Source organism: Crocuta crocuta, unplaced genomic scaffold (genome assembly GCF_008692635.1).
Source record: "Crocuta crocuta isolate KB4526 unplaced genomic scaffold, BGI_CrCroc_1.0 scaffold322, whole genome shotgun sequence".
NCBI classification, from domain to species: Eukaryota; Metazoa; Chordata; class Mammalia; order Carnivora; family Hyaenidae; genus Crocuta; species Crocuta crocuta.
In genome coordinates this window covers 3612130-3629708 of record NW_027532592.1, presented here as the reverse complement: position 1 = coordinate 3629708, position 17579 = coordinate 3612130, and the positions used below count along the sequence as shown (strand labels likewise).

General features: G+C 46.8%; 1 protein-coding gene across 1 annotated transcript in view; it reads left to right on the top strand.

The window, feature by feature from the left end:
* DNAH14 (dynein axonemal heavy chain 14) overlaps positions 1 to 17579 on the top strand; it is a 293744-nt gene that overhangs the window by 259464 nt on the left and 16701 nt on the right. The window contains exons 77-80 of the mRNA XM_077779923.1: positions 4777 to 4974; positions 5903 to 6099; positions 9045 to 9205; positions 10616 to 10812. Coding sequence (XP_077636049.1) covers positions 4777 to 4974; positions 5903 to 6099; positions 9045 to 9205; positions 10616 to 10812 — 753 coding nt within the window. The remainder of the gene's footprint in view (positions 1 to 4776; positions 4975 to 5902; positions 6100 to 9044; positions 9206 to 10615; positions 10813 to 17579) is intronic.

Sequence of the window (17579 nt, the reverse complement as noted above, 5' to 3'; positions counted from 1 at the left end):
AACTTATTTCTAAGGATAGTTTTCTAAAAAACATCCTAGGCCATCTTGGGGGGAGATGAACGGCAGGAAGGGGGTGTTAGCAGGCACTGTGTCACCCACAGAGCGTGTGTGAGTTTGGCGCCGGCTGGCGTTCCTGGGGCGCTGCTCTTCAGAGCTTTGTAGAGAGGGTGCAGGCAGATGCCGGTGTCCAGAAGAGGCAACCTTCCNCCAGGCTGAGGATCCAGAAGTTCCAACTGGGAACGTTGTGGGAAACTGGATTTAGGCATAGCCCCCTCACTAAGGAAGCGGAAACTTCTACTTCCCTGGGAAATTGAGTTTGGACACAGGCTCCTCCCAGTGGGGGGCATGCCCAGCCAGCCGGTGGTAGTCGGGCAGCTCAGGGGCTCCTGGGGGACCCTCCATCTGGCTGGTGCTGTCCCCTAGCCCACAGGGCCAAGCATCAGTGTACCCCCCTACCACACCCAGGCTGCGGCCCCTGACAGCTCCCCAAAACCTGGACCTGAGCCCCAGTGATGAGACCATGAAAATAATGCATCCAGTGAGACCTGATGGCCAAAGGGAAAGAGCAGGAAAGAACAAGCAACGGGACAGGAAGGTGTAAGAGACCGTGAGGATACACACGGACACACACGCGCGTGTACACGTATTCCAGACACACGATGTTTTTAAGTGAGCGCATGTCCGTTTCTTTTTAACCTTCTTTACCCTCAAGATGGTAAAACTGACTTTTAAATATATAGGAAAGAAGTTCTATAAACCGAGAGAGATAGTCACGAAACACGATTGCCAAGTCACATGGCAAACCGATAAATGCCCTGCAGGCAATAAAACGGTGCCTTTGGCTTGTGATTTTCTTGCTGAGCCAGACACCATCCGTGTCTGTGGAACAGAATTCATCTGCACTCTTCTCAGAAGGAATCGCAAGCCATCGGCTGTCCGGGAATCAGTATCTACTCTGATGGAATTCTGAGTGTTCTGACCACAGGCACATCTGAACAAAAGCCGGTGATCCCAGAGCACTTGGTCGTCGGTGAAAGGGCGCCGGATGCTGCCTGGTCTGACGTGGAAAAGGCACGTGCTTGCCCTTCTGCCCACTCCCACATTTTGGGGTTTTGGTTTTTTTGTCTTAACAGCTCTGATTATGATCTACATCATCTCTAAAGGATATTCAGGATCACAGAGTTAAAAGGGCAGGGGGTGGGGGCTCAGGGTGCTCAGCCGTGTCACAGGTGCAGGGAAGAAGCTCATCGGTGCCTGGACTCCACGCACCGTCTTCAGCAAATCCGGGCTCTGCTCACACCGACCACTGTGAACTAAAAACAAAATGAGATACTGAGTCGGAGGGGAGAGTGGTCAGGATGGGAAGTTGAGTCAACAGCTGGAAAGACCAGGAGCACGAGAAGAAAATGACAGAACGATGGAAATCACGGGGACAACTAAGATGTCTGAAGAGACAGGAATTCCGGCCGAGAAGATGGACTAGTTGGAGAAAAACAAACTAGGAAGAAAGCGGTTTTATTTTCCCTGCACTGATGACAACAGATCAGTCTGCAGATTGAAAACCCGCACACATCTGGACACGAGCTGGGACACGAGCTGGGAAATTCCGAGCCGTGAGGACCCATGGTGACCTTGTCAGGGGTCCCCACCAGAAGGCAGTGGGAGAGCAGACACAGCCCCGGGGGAGGCTGCATGCAGGGGATCCACCGGGGGGGGGGGTGTCCTACACAGGCGGGTCTTGCACAGAGGGGTCATGCATGGCCCAGCCTGGCTCTCACTCTCGGTTGTACAAGCACAGTAGCTGCTGTGTGCGACTGCATCAGGGTGGAGGCAGAGACTCACAATGAAGGGAAGTGACTGAGTGGCGAGTGTGGAAAGCAGGAAATCTGTGAGCCTCGCCACATTGTTAAATCCACATGGATAATAATGAGCTGCTCAGGGTGAGTGGTCTAAGTGCTTAACACAGATTATTTAAAAGGAAGGCTCATTCGACAAGAAAAATCTCTTAGGCTAAAAACACTACTCTATCTCAGCAGAACCCAGAGGTCGGGGAGAAGGGGCATGTGGGGCGGGCAGGGGTCCCCTGAGGACAGGAAGGGGGAGGCTAGGCGGGCAGAGGAGGAAGTGGGAACTGTTCCCACTGGGGGCGGGGAAAAAAGAAATGTTATTTTAATAAGAATTCAAGGAAAGGAAAGGTTGCCTGTGTTGGAAACACTCCGATGTCTAAATTAGCAAAGAAGCAAAGGGCACACAATGTGATCAAACTGTCAGAAAGGAAGAGGGAGAGAAACAAAATAGAATAAATGACAGCAAAGTAACACGGAAGGAGTGTGTGAAACGTGAGTGGACTGCATTCCCTCCCGAGGAGGCACGTGCAATTTATAAGAAAAACACTTAAGTTAATGAAGAAAGTTTAAAACTACCAAGAAAATAAAAACAGCAAAAATGCAGGAAATGGCAATGTTAATATCAGACAAGAACGAATTTAATCTGAAAAAGCACCAAATAGTAGACAGAGACACAGTTTGTGAAGAAACAACAGTGTGAGAATGGTTACCTTTTGCGGAGTGCCTCTCGCAGTGCTCTGTGGACTCATGACCTTCCTTGACCCTCGCGTCAGCCTGGAAAGACGGTGGTCTTACCACGTTTTGCGGTTGACGCACAGGAGGCTGAGGGAGTTGGCGGTCAGGATTCGAACCCAGATGGTCTGGCTTCGGAGTTTGTGCGCTCGGATATTGCACGATTCGGTCCTGACACAGGTCAGACTATAGCCTGCAGTAGCGTGTGCACAAACGTGTATGCGGGTACCGGGGACACGTACATGCACGTGCGTGTGATTACACGTGTGTGCGCTCCTGTGTCACCACCAGGGGGACTTTCAAAACCCGTTTCAGAATGAGGGCGCTCTCATGAGCAAGAGTAAGATCATAGAATAAGGCAGAACCCAACATCCCCCTAAGTACACAGCATGCTTTTTTTCATATACCTCAGGAACTCTTAGAAAACTCAGCCAGGAACATGGCCACAGAGTAAAATCTTTAATTATTGTATCGGCCATATTCTCTGATCATAATCTAAGAAGTAATAAAAATTTGACCCCCAAAATCTTAAGTTGGAAATTAAGAAACATGCCGCAAGGTAAGTCTTTTGTCAAAGAGGATATTAAAAGGAAAATCACCAAGTATCCCAAACACAAAGGAAATGAGGCTACTTCATACCGTAATATACGTAATATACGTAAGAATATAGGCTAATTGTACTTAGGACTTGGTGTAAAAATCTATATAAACTACTGATAAGCTTCAGCAATGAGTCAAAAGCATAATTCACTATGAGCACCGAGGGCAGAGTCCAAGAACACAAGAACGGCTCACTCTCTGGAAATCTGTAACTCGCTTTCCATAAGCACATCAGTAGATGTGGAAAAGTCTCTTGTTAAGAATTCAGACACCATTCCTGGCATGAACGCAAAAATATAGAGGGATTATAAGGGACTACTTAAATATGGGAAAGCCTACCAAAAACTACAGCAAATATCTTAAACAGCCACCACTGAAGTTGTTTTTATTAACATCGAGAATCAAAAAAACAAAAAGAATCAGGCAGGGTGCTGATCAGAGCATTAACATTCAGCATTGCGTCAGAGGCTCTGGTCAAGGCAATAAGAAAATGACATAATTCACATTAATGACATCAAATCATGTTAATCCATACTAAGAATGAGGGAATAAAAAGGAAATGCCAGACCAGCATTCTTTTAAAGCAAGGAAACTTTACTTTTTAATTTTTTTTAAATATTTATTTACTTTTGAGAGAGACAGAGCATGCACAGGGGAGGGGCAGAGAGAGAGGGGGAGACACAGGATCCGAAGCAGGCTCCAGGCTCCGAGCTGTCAGGACACAGCCCCACGCGGGGCTCGAACCCACAAACCAGGAGATCATGATCTGAGCCAAAGTCGGATGCTTAACCGACTGAGTCACCCAGGCGCCCCTGGATTAGCATTTTTGGAAGAAAAGAAAACAAGAAAAAAAGATGAAAGGGAGGGAGGGGAGGAGAGAGAAGGAGGAATGAGGTCAAGTCTGTGCCAGGAGTGCAGAGAACATCTGTGCGAAGGGGCCCAAGAAACCTCCCAAGGCCAGCGGGGTCTCCGGGACGGGTCTGACGGCGAGAGCAGGGGTCGCAGGAGACACGTCCCTTTGCTTACCCCTTTGTGCCTTCCAGGTCTAGTGCCACCAGCTTACGGTGTCTATTCAAAGTAATAGCAATCATAACTGATTTAGTAAATCAGTGTTCAACAACAAAAAAGAATTAATGGATGAAAATGTATATCCTGATGTTTTTATCCCTCTTGCTATTTCCATATACAAGTGACCTTTGAACAATGTGGGGGTGAGGGGCACCGACCGTGTGGTTAAAAATCCAAGTATAACTTCTGACGCCCCCAAAGCTTTACTAATAGCCTCCCGTGAACAGTCGATTAATACATATATTGTGTGTTGTGTGCATGATACACCGCATGCCTACAATAAAGGCGGCTCCGGGAGAGACGATGTTACTAAGAACATCATGGGAAACAGAAAATACATTTACGGGAACGGTGAAAAATTCACGTATGCGGGGACTCACCTACCTCAAACCCATGGTTGTGCGAGGGTCAACGATATTTTTAAAGAGGAAATACAGGCAGCTGTTGGAGAGTTGTTGGCTTTATGTCTACACCTCAGAGTGGGCCACAAACACCTTCCGAGACCACACAGACCGGGGCCTTTCCGCAGGTCGCCATGAAGGTGCTGGAAAGCGCCCTGAACACCCAGAGCAGCGTTTCGTGGCAGAAACTGCGCTACCTGATCGGGGAAGTGACTTACGGCGGCCGGGTGACCGACACCTGGGACAGGCAGTGTCTCAATGCCCTTCTCTACAAGTTCTGCAACCCAGAAGTGCTGAGGGAGGACGTCAGCTTCTGCAGCGATGAGGTGGGAGAACATGCTGACCCACAGCACTCAGTTTCCCAAATGGGGGTGCGTTATCTAAAGTCTGCATTTAAACATTTTCGTGTTCACTTTTCACGGCTTTTATTAGCCGTTACTCTCTCAACTGACATTTCATCTGCCCAGATGTACTCTCAAGGCCAGAGAAGGCCTGGGAGTGAGACTGTCCCCTTGCTTGTGCGAGAAGCAGGCCAAACGGTCAGCGTCCGTTCAGGGAGAGGAGACTCGGGTCCCACGGGTCACAGGGATCACGTCCAAGACGCAGTGGGCGTCTTTTTAACCAGGATAGTCCTGTCTGTCATTATCACTGGACAGGTTTTAGGAGGCCCGTTTCCTCCCCATTGGCTGTGGCTCTGAGGGTCGGCCCCACAGAGGAGGACTGAGTCACGGCTAACGGCGGGAAGGAAAAGCTGGTGGACAGCCAGAAGGGCTCTCCCACGCCACTAAGTCGCTTTTCCATTTAAAAAAATGTATTATGTATTTCCTAACTGCAATTTTATACTTTTTGACCATCTTTCACCCATTTTGCCCCTCCCTCCAAGTGGTCAGACTGATTATCACTGTCACGTTCCTTCTATAGTTTCACCAAAGGAAGGTGGTCTGTTCAGGCCTGACGGCGCCCATTACCTGTGAGTACGCTTCGCCGAGGCCACAGGCAGTCAGAGGCTGCTCACCTCCAGAGTGGGTTCTCTTTTTCTCTCTCTTTTCCCAAGAAGAACGTTCCTGTGCGTGCTGCGGAGCTGCACTTTACAAACACAGGCATATTCTGTAGCTTTTGACAAAAGTGTCTAGAATATGCCACCCGGAAGTAAGAGGAGGCTCCTGCATAAGTTTCACGGGAAGAAGTATCTTCACGGGTCACTGAACGTAGGTACCGCTCTGGACAAAAACTAACAAATGGTTAAATGTTCAGATACGGCAGCCGGTGCCAAAGTCCGCGAGCTTGAGGGATTACGTCCGCCTCGTCCAGTCCTTGCCCGACGACGACACGCCAGAGCTGCTGGGGCTGCACCCGGAGGCTGTACGGAGCAGCAGGGAGGCTGAGGGCCAACGCCTCGTGGACAGTCTCCTTGCCCTGCAACCCGGGGCCGCCGCCCATCTCGTGATCCGGTGAGAGCTCACTACAACACTCGTCAGTCGGAAACTATTAAATACTCGTATTAAATAAGTAAGCATTAGATGAATATTTAAGAATTTGAAGAGCTACAATGCAGAACTTATAGACAAATAAGTCTAAGATCTAGTGGGGGCTCCTGGGGGGCTCAGTCGGTTAAGCATCGGACTCTTTTTTTTTTAATGTTTTATTTATTTCTAGGAGAGAGAGAGAGAGAGACAGCGTGAGCAGGGGAGGGTCAGAGAGAGAGGGAGTCACAGACTGAAACAGGCTCCAGGCTCCGAGCTGGCAGTCAGCACAGAGCCCGACGCGGGGCTCGAACCCATGAACCGTGAGATCATGACCTAAGCGAAAGTCGGACGCTTAACTGACTAAGCCACCCAGGCGCCCCAAGCATTGGACTCTTGATTTCCGCTCAGGTCACAATCTCAGGTTTGTGAGTTCGAGCCCCATGTTGGGCTTTGTGCTGACAGCTCAGAGCCTGGAGCCTGCTTCCGATTCTGTGTCCCCCCTTCTCTCTCTCTGCCCCTCCCCTGCTCGCACTCTGTCTCCCTCTCTCAAAAATAAATGAACATTAAAAAGCTGTAACAGATGTAACCCAAATTCTCAGGCCTCCTCAGCCTGTACCTAGAAAACAAGGTCATGTCTGTCAAGGCCACGGTGACACGGCAGGAGCTCAGGGCTCGACTGCCTCTCCAGCAAAGTGAGTTCCTGCTGTTCTGAGACATCGTTCCCCGGGCTCCTTCGCAGCCGCCCCGGACACAGGTGCCCACACAGCCTCACCCCACTCCTTCCGGGCTTTGTGGAGAATGGCTGTGTGCAGCCGGGATCTTCCATCCCCAGGGCCCCCCGCCCCCATTAGTAATTTACCTGGAGTAAAACTCTAAACTCTGTAAATGGTCCTCTTGGTCTGGAGGATACAGAACTGACCTTCACCTTCTAACAGGCTCTTAATAGACACGTATATTTTTTTCCACTTAGTTCTAAAACCTCTGGACCCACTGGAATCCTGTACTCTTCGGTCTTGTCTCTTTGTTGTTGGGTTTGGTTTTTTTTCCTGAGAGAGACAGAAACGGAACGAGAAGGGGAGGGAGAGAGAGAGAGAGAGAGAGAGAGAATCCCAAGTAGTCAGCACAGAGCCCAACGCAGGTCTCGAACCCACGAAACTGTGAGACCATAACCTGAGCCAAAACCAAGAGTCGGACGCTCAGCTGACTGAGCCCCCAGGAGCCCCTTTCTGTCTCTTTGGACCACGAAACTCATATTAAACGGTCTCTGACTAGATTCTCACTCTGGCTTTGGCCCACTCTCTGGTGCTCTCTTCCCAGGCCATTTACTGACACGAAATAGGTGTAACTGAGCCCTCCGCCCGCGCCCCCTCCCCCACCCCTGACTGAATGACAGTGTCCTACTTGCCATGTGGCAGGAGAGGTGAACACAGAGAAAGAGGAGTAGCTAACTGGGAGTCTCCCAGTCCGTCCCCCAAATATCAGGTTCAGTTCCCTGCGCATCCTCGCCTCTGAGTCCTGACGCTGTACCTCCAGCAAACAGTGAGTGACGAGCTGGTGCCCGGGCGACTCAACCATGTCAAGTATGTTTATTGTGCCCCTCTGGTCATTCTGGAAGGCTGAGGTTATGCTGCCTGAGCTCAAAACATACTAGCAACTTCTCTGCGTGACTGGATCTAAAAGATCCGTCCCGTTTGATTTAACGCCCTCACATCCTCAGGGGTAGCAAGTATTTGCCCTTAGAAGATGTGTGATTTTTGAAGTCTTTTGAATCATCAGAAGCTACTTTGGATGAATTCCACTGAGTAACCTTGCTTTATTTATTTTTTATTTTTCAATGTTTATTTATTTTTGAGAGAGTGAGAGAGTAAATACAAGCAGGGGAAGAGCAGAGAGAGAGGGAGAGACACAGTGCGAGCAGGGGAAGGGCAGAGAGGGAGAAAGACACAGAATCCAAAGCAGCTCCAGGCTCTGAGCTGTCAGCACAGAGCCCAGTGTGGGGCTTGAACCCATGAACTGTAAGATCATGACCTGAGGCAAAGGTGGACACTCAACCTACTGAGCCCCCAGGCACCCCTAAAGTTGCTTTAAAGTCACAACCTAGGTGTGAAAACAAAGTAGGGAAACCTACTAGTAGGTGTGAGTGGTGAGCATGGTGTGGCTTCCAGGCTGTTGGCACGACACTCTGGCTTTGAGAGACCAGTCCGTACCAGCAGTCAGAGTGACAGCAGCTCAGAGGGTGTGCCCCATTTCCTTCTCAACCGGTAACACATCGGGAGCCCCAGTTTCCTCCAGCTTTAGTGTTTTACGGCTTCGTTCAGTGTCCCAGCCTCGTCCAGACCTGTGTCCACACCACCCACTCAGCACATCCTCCAAGGAACTTGACACGCGGTTGGTAACAAGCACGTGCTGTCAGGTCGCCTCCTGCATCTTCATTTCAGTGTCGGCACTTCACGCAGATGTTCAGAGGGCAAATCGTTGACATGGAAATCTTAAGAAAACTTTAAAACTACGTATTTTCTTGTAAATGTCTAAAGTGCAGGGGGTGCCTGGGTGACTCAGTCGGTCAAGCGTCTGACTCTTGATCACAGGGTCATTAAGTTCAAGTCCCACACTGGGCTCCACGCTGCTTAGGAGCCTACTAAAATAAAAAATAAATTAAAATTTAAAATTATAAATAAAATAACAATTCCTCTGGAAGCAGGGCAAGGGGCCAGTTTTATTCCAACTCTTGATTTTGGCTCAGGTCATGATCTCACAGTTCATAGGTCGAGCCCCGTGTCGGCCTCCTCGGCCATTTTCTCATCTGAAAATGCCATGGACTCCGTCGCGTGTGTACTGTAGTCCCGCGGTTGTGAAGCTCTGTTTGGCCTCGGGCCTGAGTGGCGGGCTGTCCTGGGTCACACAGATCCGCATCGCTCGATATCTTGTAGTCACGAGCAGAGTAACGACGAACTGGTGATGGAAATCCTCTCCGACCTGCTGAAGCGGCTGCCGGTGTCCGTGGAGAAGGAGAAATGTGTGGCGCCTCCCAGCACCTTGAGGTGCCTCATGTCCAGCCCCATTTGGGAGTCTCTTTGTAAGAGCGTCCAAGGTAGGCACGGGGCGTGCACGTCCTCGGGAAGGACTCTGGTCCCACAAGGCCCCGCCGACGCGGCCAGGCTGAGTGGGATGGGAAGTGCGGTCTCTCCCACCCCCTCCTCTCTCCAAGCGGAGAGATGGAGAGATGGGGAGCAGAGAAGGAGAGGACGCCGTAGCTTTGTTTCCCCTTCTGGTTTTGTGGGGGCAGAGGCTGGAGGGGAGGTCGCGGCCCTGAGACTAAAAGTGAAGCAATAGCTTGTAGCAAAGCAGGAAGGAGATGCCCCACCTGAGGCTCCAGAGCAGCTCGGGGGTCCCTGCCCTGCCTGCCAGCTGAGCAGCTTGGAACATGGGTCCCTCCCAGGCGGCCCCCAGCCTGAGGACCCAGAAAGGGGGCAGGTCCAGGCCCAGAGGAGGCAGAGCCGCCCAGCCCGGGGCCAACGTGTGGGGCGGTGGCAAACGGCCCAGTTAAATTCTCAACATTAACACCTTTATTATTTTAATTTTTGTAAACATTTACTTATTTTTGGGAGAGCCCAAGCAGGGGAGGGGCAGAGAGGGAGGGACAGAGGATCCGAAGTGGGCTCTGAGCTGACGGCACAGAGCCCGACGTCGGGGCCTGGCCCCACACACCGCGAGATCATGACCTGAGCCAGTGAGATGCTCAACCAGTTGAGCCCCGCGGGCGCCTCAGTGCCTTAAACCTTTAAAGAAAGTTCATTGGGAGCCCTGGGCTAAGCAGTGGTCGGTGACATCAGTGCTGCAGTTGAGTTGGGACCGTGGTCGGTGCACTGGGCTGTGGCCAGGCCCGGCTGCTCTTCACTCCTGGACAGCCTGAGAGCTAAAATGGCTCTCACATTTTTTTTTTTATGTTTTATTTATTTCTGAGAGAGAGAGAAAGACAGCATGAGCAGGGGAGGATCAGAGAGAGAGGGAGACATAGAATCTGAAGACAGGCTCCAGGCTCTGAGCTGTCAGCACAGAGCCCGACATGGGGCTCGAACCCCCAAACCATGAGATCATGACCTGAGCCTCAGTTAACCAACTGAGCCACCCAGGCGCCCCAGTTCTCACATTCTTTAATGGTTGGGAAAAACCAAGAGAAGAAGACTATTTTAGGACACACAGAAATCATATGGGAGACAAATTTGAGAGCTGCACAAATAAAACTTTATTGGCAAGCGGCCACGCATCTTCATTTTTGTATGTCTGCGTCTGTGTTCACGCCGCAGAAGCAGAGCCCCCAGTCGTGGCGCAGACAGGGTGGCCACGGAGCCTGAAATAGGCCCTGATTTTTGGCAGGAACTGTGTTGCACTCCCTGGTCTCCACACATGACGTTCTTTCCATTTCCAAAGCCTCTGTTTCTCCACGTGAAGCCTCCTTTCATCTGAAGAATAAGCTAATTTTCTGTCTTTTCCCATCCAGGCTACGATCCCCTTATCCACTGTGCCTTGCTAACCTTTCTGAGCCAAGAAATTGAGCGATTTGATACGTTCTTATTTGTTGTGCATGAATCTTTGAAAGGCCTTCAACTTGCGCTAAAAGGAAAAACCCTCCTCACCCAAGAATTAGAGGAAATATATGAGTCTTTCCTTAACTCGAGAGTGCCTATGCTGTGGCAGGTAGGACGTCACGCCTCCCTGTGACCTGCCGAGCGCCTTAAGCGTCCCGGGGCACGCGGGGGGAAGTTTACCGTGGCACCCGATGAAATGTTACGTACTGAGAGATGCTGACGTACCTTTGCTGTGAGTCTATATTAATAAAGCCTCTTTGAGGGCAATTTGGCAATTCTGCTTAGATCAATTTAAGATCTTAAGTGTTTTTAAGTTTCAGAAAATAATGTCCTTTTTAGAGATTATAAAAACCTATATACTTATGTATGCATATATGTGCTTATAAAAACACACGTATGCGTTAAATTCAAGAACTCCCAACGGAAAGTCTTAGAAGAAAATGTACAAACAACCCTTCCCAGTGGTGGCCTTATATGAGGGAAATGTGGGGGTCTTGTGGGTGGGAAAGAGGCTTTAATTTTACATTTTATATGTCGTTGTATCTTATTGTACTATTTTGATTTTTTTATCAAATTCATGTCTTTTTAAATTTTTATTGCATATAACTGACCCACAGTGTTAGATTAGCTTCGGGCGCACAGGGCGGTGATTGAACACTTGTATTCCTGACCCCGTATTCATCGTCACAAGTGCGTCCCTGAGTCCCCATCAGTTATTTCACCCCTCCCCCCACCCACCTCCCCTCTGGTGACCAGCAGTGTGTTTTCTTTAGTTAAGAGTCTGGTGTTTGATTTGCCTCTTTTTTTGTTTTGTTTCTTAAATTCCACATTTGAGTGAAACCGTCTGGTATTTGCCTTTCTCTGCCTGACCTCTTTCGCTTAGCATAAACCCTCCAGATCCATCCATGTTGTAGCAAATGGCAAGGTTTCATTCTCTTCTATGGTGGACTTCTATTCCATTGCGTATATACACGCCACGTCTTCATCCATCTGTCTCTCAGTGGACATGGGCGCCCCCGTCCTCGGCCGTTGTAAATAATGCTGCAGTAAACACGGAAGGGGCATGTAGCTTTTTGAATTAATGTTTTTGTTTTCTTTGGGTAAATACCCAGTACTGGAATTACTGATCATAGGGTAATTCTACTTTTAATGTTTTGAGGGAGCCTCCACACTGTTTTCACAGCGGCTGCACCAGTCTGCATTCCCACCCACAGTGCATGAGGGCTCCTTTCTCTCCACATCCTTGTCAATGCTTATTGTTTCTTATGCTGCTGAGTTGAGCCATCCTGATAGGTAGGAGGTGATATATCACTGCGTTTTGATTTGCATTTTCCTGATGATCAGTGACGTTGAGCATCTCTTCATGGGTCTATTAGCCACCTGGATGTCTTCGTTATAGAAATGTCTGTTCATTACTTCTGCCCATTTTTTTAATTGGATTATTTTTTGGTGTTGAGTTGTACAAGTTATTTATATATTTTGAGTACTAACCTTTTATCAGATCTGTCATTTGTGAGTATCTTTGTGCATTCAGTAGGTTGTCTTTTAGTTTTGTTGACTGTTTCCTTTGCTGTGCAGAAGCTTTATTTATTTTGATGTGGTCCCAAATAGTTTATTTTTGCTTCTGTTTCCCTGGCCTCAAGAGACATGTCTAGAAAAATGTTGCTACAGCTGATGTCAGAGACATAACTGCCTCTTCTCTCTTCAAGGATTTTTATGGTTTCAGGCCTCACATTTGGGTCTTTAATCCATTTTGAGTGTTATTTTTGTGCATGGTGTAAGAAAGTGGTTCAGTTTTATTCTTCTGCCTGTAGCTGTCTGGCTTTCCCAGCACTGTTTGTTGAAGAAACTGTCTTTTTCTTTTGTTGAAGATTAATTGACCATGTCATTGTGGTTTCACTTCTGGGCTCTCTCTTCTGTTCCATTGATCTGGGTGTCTGCTTGACTGTAGCACCACCCTATTTTGATTACTACAGCTTCGTTGTAGGTCTTGAAGTCTGGGATTGTGATACTTCCACTTCTTGTCTTCTTATTCAAGATCTCTTTGGCTCTTTGGAGTCTTTTGTGCTTCCATACACATTTTCGGGATTCTTTGTTCTAGTCCTGTGAGAAATGCTGTCGGTATTTTCATGGGATGGCATTAAGTATGTGGATTGCTTTTGGCAGGATGGACATCTTAACAATATTTATTCTCCCAGTCCAGGAGCATGGAACATCTTTCCGTTTGTTTGTGTCATCTTTAATTTTTTTCATCAGTGTTCTACAGTTTGCAGAATATAGATCTTTCACCTGTTTGGTTAAGTTTATTCCTAGGCATTTTCTTATTTTTGTGCAATTGTAAATGGGACTGTTTTCTTAATTTCTCTTTCTGTTGCTTCATCATTAGTGTATAAAAATGCAGTGGATTCCTGTATGTCGATTTTGTATCCTGTGACTTTACTGAATTCATGTATTCGTTGTAGAATTTTTTGGCGGAATCTTTCGAGTTTTCTATATACAGTGTCATGTCACCAAAAATAGTAAATTTTTACTTCTTCTTTGCCAATTTAGATGCCTTTAATTCTTGTCTGATTGCTGTTACTAGGACTTCCAGTGCTATGTTGAATAAAAGTGGTGAGAGTGGACATACTTGTCTTGTTCCTGATCTTAGGGGGAAAGCTGTTTTCCCCATTAAAGAGATGATGTTTGCTGTGGGTTCTTCATATATGGCCTTTATTACGTTGAGATACTTTCCCTCTAACCCTACCTTGTTGAGTGTTTTTGTCATGAACGGATGTTGTACTTTGTCAAAAGCTTTTTCCACATCTCCTGAAAGGATCGTATAGTTTCTATCCCTTCTCTTATTGATGTGATGTATCATGTTGACTGATTTGTAAATATTAAATCACCGCTCCATCCCAGGAATAAATCCCACTTGATCATGGTGGATAATTTGTTAATGTATTGGTGAATTCAGTTTGCTTGAATTTCATTATTTTTGGTCAGGATTTTACATCCGTGTTCCTCATGGATATTGACCTGAGTTCTTTTTTAATTTTTGGGGTGTCTTTTTCTGGTTTTTGGTATCAAGGTGATACTGGCTTCACAGAATGAATTTGGAAGCTTTCTTTCCTCTTCTATATTTTGGAATAGTTTGAGAAGAACAGATATTAACTCTTCTTTAAATGTTTGGTAGAATTAGGGGCTCCTGGGTGGCTCAGTGGGTTAAACATCTGGCATCGGCTCAGGTCATGATCTCATAGTGCATGACTTTGAGCCTCACATCTGGCTCTGTGTTGACAGCTCAGAGCCTGGAGCCTGCTTCGGATTCTGTGTCTCCCTCTCCCTGCCCCTCCCCCATTCATGCTCTGTCTCTCTTTCAAAAATAAATAAATATTTAAAAATTTTACATGGGGGCGCCTGGTGGCTCAGTCAGTTAAATGACCGACTTTGGCTCAGGTCAGAATCTCACAGGCTGTGAGTTTGAGCCCCGCATCAGGCTCTGTGCTGACAGCCTGGAGCCTGCCCAGATTCTGTGTCTCCTTCTCTCTCTGCCCCTCCCCGCTCATNTAAAAAAATGAATAAACATTAAAAAAATTTTAAATGTAAATGTTTGGTAGAATTTGCCTATGAAGCTTTCTAGTCCTGGACTTTTGTTTGTTGGAAGTTTTTTGATGACTGATTCCGTTTAATTGCTAGTAATTGATCTGTTCAAATCTTCCATTTCTTTCTGATTCAGGTTTGGTAGTGTATATGTTTCTAGGAATGTACCCATTTCTTCTAGGTTGCCCAACTTGTTGGCAGAGCATTTACATCCTGTTCTCCTATAATCTTTTGTTATCCTGTGCTGTCAGTTGTTATTTTTCCTCTTTCATTTATGATTTGATTATTTATTTAAGTCTCTCTCTTTCTTTTTTCTTTTTTCTTTTTCTGAGGAGTCTGGGATAGTCTTATCAATATTGTTGATCTTTTCAAAAATCCAGTTCCTGGTTTCATTGATCTGTTCTGTGTTTTAAATTTCTGTTTCATTTATTTTTGCTCTAATTTCCTTCCCTCTTCTGCTTTTTGGTTTTATTTGTTCTTTTCCTAGCTCCATTAGGTGTAAGGTTACACTGTTTGAGATTTTTCTTGCTGCTTGTGGTAGCCCTGTGTTGCTCTACACTTCCCTCTTAAAATAGCTTCTGCTACATCCCAAAGACTTGGGACCCTTATATTTTCATTTCCACTTGTCTCCATGTGTTTATTTCCTCTTTGATTTCTTGCTTCATCCATTTATTGTTTAGTAGTGTGTATTTAACCTCCACGTATTTGTGTTCTTTCCAGATTTTTTTTCTTGTTGACTTTGTTTCATAGAGTTGTGGTCAGAAAAGATGCATGGTAGGACTTCAATCTTTGAATTTGTTGAGACTTGTTTTGTGGCTGAATATGTGATCTAGTCTGGAGAATGTTCCATGAGTACTTGAAAAGCATGTGCGTCCTGCTGATTTTTGATGGAATGTTCTCAATATACCTGTTAGATCATCTGCTCCAGTGTGTCCTTCAAAGCCACTGTTTCCTTGCTGATTTTCTGTTTGGATGATCTGTCTGCTGATGTAAGTAGGATGCTACAGTCCCCACTGTTACTGTATCCAGATCAATTACATCCCTTGTGTTTATAATTAGCTGCTTTATGTATTTGGGTGCTTCTAGGTTGGGTGCATAAATATTTACAATTGTTAGATCTTCTTGTAGGATTGTCCCCTTTATTATTATAAAGTGTCCTTTGTCTCTTGTTACAGACTTTGTTTTAAAGTCTATTTCATTTGACAAGAATTGTTACCCTGGCTTCCTTTTCACTCTATTTGCATGATAAATGCTTTTCCATCCCTTCACTTTCAGGTGTCTTTGGGAATGCAGCGAGTCTCTTCTAGGCGGCATAGAGATGGCTCTTGCTTTTTTATCCATGCTGTCACCCTGTGTCTTTTGATTGGAGCATTGAGTCCATTTACTCAGAGTAATTATTGATAGGTATGTACTTATTGCCATTTTGTCACTCGTTTTATGGTTGTTTTTGTAGTTCTTCTCTGTTCCCTTCTTTTGAGATGTCTGTGGCTTTCTTTAGTGACACATTTGGATTCTTTTCTCTTTATTTTTGCATATGTTACTGGGTTTTGATTTGCAGTTGCCATTTGGTTTGTATAGAATACCTTAGGTATACAGGAGTCTATACTAAGTTGACGGTTGCTTAAGTTTGACCCATTGCAAAGGCACCAATTTTGACTCTTCCCCATGGTTTGGGTGTCTGGGGTCATACTTTTCTTTTGTGAATCCCTCGACAGATTTTTGCATGTATACTTATTTTTACTGCCTTTGTGATTCCTGCTTTTCCTACTTCTGCTTATGGTCTTTCCTTTCCACTCGGAGTCTCCTTTATCATTTCCTGTAGGGCTGGTTTAGTGCTCATAAATTCCTTTAAAACTCGTTTGTCTGGGGAGCTCCTTATGTCCTCTTCTGTTCTGAAGGACAGCCTTGCTGGATGGAGTGTTCTTGGCTGCAGGTTTTTCATTTCAGCACTTTGACCACATCACGCTCCTCCCTTCTGGCCTGCAGAGTTTCTGCTGAAAATGGAGTGATAGCCTTATGGGATATCCCCCTTGTATGCAACTGCTTTCTTTTCTCTTGCTGCTTTTAAAACTCTCTCTTGATCCATGCCTCTTGACATTTACATTCCTATGTGTCTTGGTGTGGACCTCCTTGGGTTTTGTTAGGGACTCCCTGTGCCTCCTGGATCTCAACTTCTTTTTCCTTCCCCAGATTCAGGAAGTTTTCAGCTGTCATTTTTTTCAAATAAATTTTCCATCCCCTTTTCTCTCTTCTTCTTCTAGGACCCCAATAATGCGAATGTTATTATGCTTGATGGTGTCACTGAGTTGTCCTAACCTGTTCTCATTTTTTCTTTCTCTCAACTACTCAGCTTGGTTTCTCTCCATTACTCTGTCCTCCAGGTCACTGATCCGTTCTTCTGCTTCCTCTGCTCCACTACTTATTCCATCTCGTGTATTTTTAATATTAGTTATTGTGTTCTTTGTCACTGATTGGTTCTTTTATATGTTCTCTGTCTCTATGTTGAGGGACTCACTGAGGTCCTCCACTCCATTCTCAAATCCAGTGAATATATTTATGACCATTACTTTAAATTCTCTATCAGGCACATTACTCATTTCCATTTCATTTAGTTCTCTTGCTGTGATTTTTGCCCTGTTCCTTCACTCAGGACATATTCCTTTGTCTCTTCATGTTGTCTAACTCTCTGGGTCTGTTTGTGTGAGGAAAGTCAGCTACATCTCCTGCTCTTGAAAGTAATGACCTTAAGAAGAGGTCCTGTAGTGCCCGTGGTGCAGCATCCCCTGTTCACCAGAACCTGGTGCTTCAGGGGTGATCCCTGTGTATTGTTGCTACAGGGTGTCTGACTGTTGCGGCCAAGCTGTGTTCACCTTCCATCCAGTCGTCTGCAATGGTCCTCTGCCTGCTGTGGGCAGGGTCCCATCCCTGTGCTGTTAGTGGGCCGGCCTGGGGCGGCAGCAGCCCAGACCAGGAGTTTGCCAGAGATGGGACAAGCTCCCAACTGCAGGGCACTGTCTCTGTGTTGTTGCAGAAACTTGTACTGGGGGGCGGGGCTGCAGTCAGACCCCATGTCGGCCCCCGGCCCACCGCTGGGGCCACAGTCAGACTGGTGTGTACATTATCTTCCCCTCTCCCCGGGGCAGGACTCACTGTGGAGTGTTGTGGCCCCTGGCTGGGCTGCTCGTACACTGCTGGCTTGTGGTGCTGCTTGGATGGGCTCCTGCCAAGGGCATGCTGGAAGTGGCAGATCTGCAGAAGAGCAGGGGTGCGTGGTTCAGTGTTGGCATTCTGGAT